The sequence below is a fragment of the Nannobrachium achirus genome, assembly GCF_963921795.1.
Source record: "Nannobrachium achirus genome assembly, chromosome: 6".
Classification (NCBI taxonomy): domain Eukaryota; kingdom Metazoa; phylum Chordata; class Actinopteri; order Myctophiformes; family Myctophidae; genus Nannobrachium; species Nannobrachium achirus.
In genome coordinates this window covers 51,944,809-51,950,975 of record NC_137815.1, presented here as the reverse complement: position 1 = coordinate 51,950,975, position 6,167 = coordinate 51,944,809, and the positions used below count along the sequence as shown (strand labels likewise).

The window sequence follows — 6,167 nt, the reverse complement described above, 5'->3', positions numbered from 1 at the left end:
TGCACTGCTTCACGCCAGCCGGTGTCACATGTCACGCTGACATCATTTGGACAGCCGCAAAAACTAAATTAAAAGAAATGGACAGTCCTGACTGGATGCCTGTAGAATTGGATTAAGAGGTTGATTTATTTGTATGTATTTATATTTTCATGGGCCTTTTGGTTCCACGGTTTCTTTTCTTTCTTTTTTTTCCTATCGACTTTGGAGCAGTGATTGTCAACCTTTTACATTTTGATACGAATTAGACCACAGAACCCCATTTGATACCATTTTAATCTCTGAGACACCAATCTGTATTATTTTACACTGTAGTGTCACACAATATGCTGAATTGTTTTGTTAAAATAAATTAAAAATGTAAAATTGTTCTATATTCTAATCATTGCGTGGTTGTTCAGTAACACGGGTGTCCCCCATTCTCCAGCTCTTTAATAAACTGAAAATATGTTTGTTCAGGTCGGGATACCAATTTCATCCAATCAGGAGAGAGAACGCATACAGTATACCAGTAAGACTCCCTAATCGGGAGATAAGCGACCGTCAGGTCGCAGCGTGATTTTAGGCGAAAATGTGTAGGAGTAGTGTCCAAAAATGTGTTTGAAAAAATCAGCCTGATGGTGCGGCTATATGGGACAGATCCATGTTGATGACATGAGTGTAGACAAACTGTGTAGCGATTTGCGTGATTTTAGGGCAGAATCTGTAGGAGTAGTGTCCAAAAATGTGTTATTAAAATTCGGCCTGAAGGTGGCGCTAAATGAGAGAGATCCATGTTGATGACATGAGCGTAGAGCAAGTGTGTACCGATTTGCGTGATTTTAGGGCAAAATTTGTAGGAGCAGTGTCCAAAAATGTGTTTGAAAAAATCGGCCTGATGGTGGCGCTATATGGGACAGATCCATGTTGATGTACTATGTAGCGATTTGCGTGATTTTAGGGCAAAATCTGTAGGAGCAGTGTCAAAAAATGTGTTTAAAAAAATCCGCCTGAAGGTGGCGCTAAATGGGACAGGTCCATGTTGATGACACTCTGTGTACCAATTTGCGTGATTTTAGGGCAAAGATTGTAGGACCAGTGTCCAAAAATGTGTTTTGCAAGAATCTGCCTCATGGTGGCACTAGAAGAGGGCCATGTGAGAATTGATGGGTGGAGGTTGTGGTTTGGCAATTGGCAGGCAAGGAGTGTGTGTGGAAAATTTCACATGGATAGGGGCAACGATGGCGGAGATATGAGCAGGGCAAAAGTGTGACGTGACAGACAGACTGACGGACTGACTGACTGACAATCAGCCGGTGGAGATTTTGATAGTAAATGCGACCTGACGGTCGCAACAAGATTTTAAAACCAGTAAGACTCCCTAATCGGGAGATAAGCAACCGTCAGGTCGCATACAGAAACTTTAGAAGGCAATGGTAGCCAATCAGGAAGGAATATGGGAAATGGGACAGATCCATGTTGATGACATGACTTTAGAGACACTGTGTACCGTTTTGCATGATTTTAGGGCAACATCTGTAGTGGAGCAGTGTACAAAAATGTGTTTTGCAAGAATTGGCCTCATGGTGGCGCTAGAAGAGGGCCATGTGAGAAATGAGGGGTGGAGGTTGTGGTGTGTCAGCCAAGGAGTGTGTGCAAAGGTTGGCATGGATAGGGGCAACGGTGGCGGAGACATGAGTAGGGCAAAAGTGTGACATGACTGACTGACTGACAGCCGGTGGAGGTTTTGATAGTAACTGCGACCTGACGGGAGTGACTGCCGCAAAAAGTTAAATGAAAAGTGATGAAACGACTGAGCAGTTTTATTTTCTGTACTAAACAGCTGGAGAGACATGGGAGACCCCTGTTACTGAACATACACTACTGTATAGCAATGACTCCAATACCAGTGGTTCTCAATATTAATTTCAAGGACCCCCATAACTCAGAGAGTTTACAAATTAGCTAAATGGACCCACAAGGGTCCATTTGGTTCCATGTGTACACTGTGTACACATGTGATCTGTAAGCAACGCTAAGAGTAAATTTGGAACTCCTTAAGGGAACCCTGTGGTTCCCTGGACCGCACTTTGAGCACCACTTCTCTATAGCAATGATTACAATCACAATATAGAGCTTTAACTATTTAACGTTTCCTTTTTGCCCCCAACATATCCCTACACAGCATATTAAATCACCAACATTGGTCACCTGCAGATAATTGTCAATGAATACAAATTGGTGTTTGCATGTTGTACAGTAGCCTACATGTTAAATCAGTTAATGTAACTGTATCTTTCCACAACCCAAATAAACTGCTGCTGGATTTAGTTAATGTAGGTGTTAATGTGCGTGTGATGTCATTAAAATAGTGTTCCCCGAGTGAGACGGTGTTGTACATGTACATAAATGTACATCACATGCATGTACAGTACATGTACAGTATGTACATCACTGTTGCATTAAGTAAAGGGTATTGACATGTGACAGGTTGTCACTTCTACAGTATGTAGGCACAAAAGCTGAACATTTTTATACATAATGCACACACATGCACACACACACACACACACACACACACACACACACACACACACACACACACACACACACACACACACACACACACACACAACAAGCTGTGACATTTCTCATGGTAAACTGCGACCTTCGGTCACAATAACTGTATTCATTCAATAAATTCCACATAGTATTGTCTGTTCTTTTCTCAATAAAAACAAATAAATAACATAAACGTGTTATTGTCGCCTCACACGCAATCCAATTATAAGTCTGTAGTTCATACAAATAGTCTGTAGTTCATACAAATAGTCTGTAGTTCATATAAATATTCCACACAATTCGTTTTGTATTCAGTGAAAAGTACTTTTTAGTAAATAAATAATTAGGACATATTGAAGTGAGAGAATAACACTGACTCAATGGTTCTCAATTAAGTGTGGTGCAGGGACCCCCAGGGTCTGTAACTCTGAGAGTGTACAAATGTAACCAAATGGACCCTTACAGGTCTGTAACTCTGAGAGTGTAACAAATGGAACAAAATTGACCCTTACAGGTCTGTAATTCTGAGAGTGTATGAATGGAACCAAATGGACATTACAGGTCTGCGACTCTGAGAGTGTACACATGGAACCAAATGGACCCTAACAGGTCTGTAGCGCTGATGATTGTCGAGTTATGGGTGTCTTTGAAATGAAAACCACTGGTGTGCAGGGTAATCATAAGCCCTGTCATGACGTCATCACAACTCAAGATCCATTTGGTACACATTTAATCTGGAAATAAATAAATAATTGAGAAATGTTGAGAGTATTTGTAGTTGTACTGACAGACAGATAGACAGACAGACAGTGATAGTAGGTCTAACTACATGCAGCCAGCAGATGGACCTTGGCTCAGATGGCAGACAGTATAGGTCTAACTACATGTGGCCAACAGATGGGCCTTGGCTCTGATGGCAGACAGTAGGTCTAACTACATGTGACCAACAGATGGGCCTTGGCTCTGATGGCAGACAGTAGGTCTAACTACATGTGGCCAGCAGATGGGCCTTGGCTCTGATGGCAGACAGTAGGTCTAACTACATGTGGCCAGCACATGGGCCTTGGCTCTGATGGCAGACAGTAACCCCTGCAGCTTTGCGTCCAGACCCTGGAGTCTCTCAGACTTTTGAAGCTCCTGATCCTGTAGGCTCTGGAGAGACTCTGCCTTCCCTGGAAACAACAAACAGAGAAAATAAGTTAGACAATTTACAGTTTTCAATTTAGGCAAATGGACCCAATCATTTGCAACGAATAGTGTCTCTATGTGTGTGTGTGTAAACAGACCTGCTAGAGAGTCCATCATGTCTCCGGTGTCTCTGGTCAGAGACGCCGCCATGTCCCTCAGCCTCTGGAGGCGGTCCCCCGGCGAGCTGGCTCCGTCGCCACGCCCACTGTTGGCGGTGGTCACCTTGACCTTGGCCAGCTGCGCCTTCAAGGTCAGCAAGTCCTGGAAACACAAGCCGAGCGCACACGTTTGAACACACGCCAAACATGATCAAGTCAAACACACACATGTTAAACGCACACGCCAAACACACACACATCAAATGCATGCACACGTCAAACACACGCGTCAAACACAAACCCTAGATCAGCTATTATTCAGTGCGCAATGCCGATGGTGTCCTAACCTATAAACCCGAGCTCTGAGCTCTGACACTAACCCCTAAACCCGAACCCTGAATCCAACGTCAGTCTTTTTCTAATTGTATTTTTTTTGTGAGGATAAGAGAAAACGGTCCTCACAATGTCTATTTCTCAAATTCTACTCACTCACACACACACACACACACACACACACACACACACACACACACACTCACACACACACACACACACACACACACACACACACACACATGCGCGCACTCCTCTCTCACCTGGGCCGCAGCGTCAGCCTCCTCCTTGGCCTTCTGGGCCTCAACAGATGCATTCTGGGACAGCTGGTCTCCGGCCAATAGCAGAGCTCTGAGCTGAGTCAGCTGTGGTCTCATCCTCCCTGTCAACTCTGACACCTGCTCGAGAGCACCCTCTGCTGGAGACAGCTGAAACAGAGTCTGGGGAGGAGGGGAGGGGAGGGGAGAAGTTTTATAAAGAAAATGTATTGATTGATTGATTGATTGATTGATTGATTGAGCAGTTCATTGAAGGTGGGGTTGGCGAAAGGGCCTTTCTGTGTGGAGTTTGCATGTTCTCCCCGTGTCTCCTAGGGTATATACCCTCACAAAAACATGCAGTAATCCTGGTCCTTATAATGCCTCCCCCTGTCTCCCCAGGCGCGGCGGAGGGAGAGCAGAGACCAGGATTACATAGGCAATTGGCACTGGGTGAAAAAATGGGTTACAAAATCGTGGGATAAAAATTATATATAAAAAAATAATAATACAAAAAAATGAATTCTAAAGTATAAATACACAATAAACAAACATAAATATACAAACAAGGTTAAAAAACAAATGCAGAAAACAAAAAACTGAAAAACTAAACAATGTTTGCCAGACCCATGAAATGGGTAGGCCTACATAAGCAAATGTCGGTCTGTCTGTCCGGGTTTTCTATATAAAGGGTATATATGATGATGACATGATGATGACATGCCTACAAAAGGCATGATGTCATAAATGATGATGACAGACAGGGGGTCTGGCACAACCAGGTTGACCTGGTCTAGTTTTAAATACATTTTGCAGGAAAATGCCCATTTCTCTGTTTCCTGATCCGTCCAGTCGTCTTCTGCATTTCGCGGCGAGATGGATGTTTTTGTGATCTGATTTGTACGGCAACATGCACGAAGACATGCATGCATCCGTGCCCCATCGTGCACGGATGGACACACTGAGAGCACATTAAAAGGTAAGAAAAACGAAACATAACCGCAATATGGTAGTTTGGTTAAATATTCAGGTAGTAAACGGGTTAAGCTCCTCGCCACAAGGGGCCCCTGGCCATTAAGCTCCTCACCTCAACCAGAGTGTCATTAAGCTTGTCTATGATGCCCATGGCGTGCTGCAGTTTCCCCTCCAGGCCAGAGAGGGAGCCCTCCGCTGAGCTGAAGCCGTCCAGGAGACCGTCCACATCGGCCTTCACTCCCACTGCCGCGTCTCTGAAAACACCACAATAATATATTACTATCATTATAACTATGATTTATAACTGTCAATAATATATTACTATCATTATAACTATGATATATAACTGTCAATAATATATTACTATAATTATAACTATGATATATAACTGTCAATAATATATTACTATAATTATAACTATGATATATAACTGTCAATAATATATTATGCTTCGGGACGCTTTGTTCGGGGCGCCTCGTCCGTGAAATGCCCGGCATTTTTCACAAATTAGCGAACAGCCCCATCTGGGCCATCACAGCAGATCCGGAACATTCAGCTTGGAGGTCGGAGCTTGGAGGTCAGCTATTTTCAGTGCTTGATACCACACTGAACTAAGCATAATCAAGTCAATACTGGAGATGTGGCGTAACGGCATGGATTTCTACACAGAGAGGGCAATTCTTTCAACATAAGATGCTGCATTCAAGTTCAGGAGAGTTTGGAAAAGGCAATTCTCTTGAATACTGCTTTCAGGTATGGCATGGAAAGAGCGCATTTG

At 43.4% G+C, this 6,167-nt stretch overlaps 1 protein-coding gene across 1 annotated transcript in view; it reads right to left on the bottom strand.

Annotated features, from left to right (window-relative positions):
* Positions 1-3,119: 3,119 nt before the first annotated feature.
* lamb3 (laminin subunit beta 3) overlaps positions 3,120-6,167 on the bottom strand; it is a 38,302-nt gene continuing 35,254 nt past the window's right edge. The window contains exons 21-24 of the mRNA XM_080727896.1: positions 5,502-5,643; positions 4,421-4,597; positions 3,825-3,987; positions 3,120-3,710 (exon numbers count right to left, since the gene is read on the bottom strand). Coding sequence (XP_080584022.1) covers positions 3,574-3,710; positions 3,825-3,987; positions 4,421-4,597; positions 5,502-5,643 — 619 coding nt within the window. The 3' untranslated portion in view covers positions 3,120-3,573. The remainder of the gene's footprint in view (positions 3,711-3,824; positions 3,988-4,420; positions 4,598-5,501; positions 5,644-6,167) is intronic.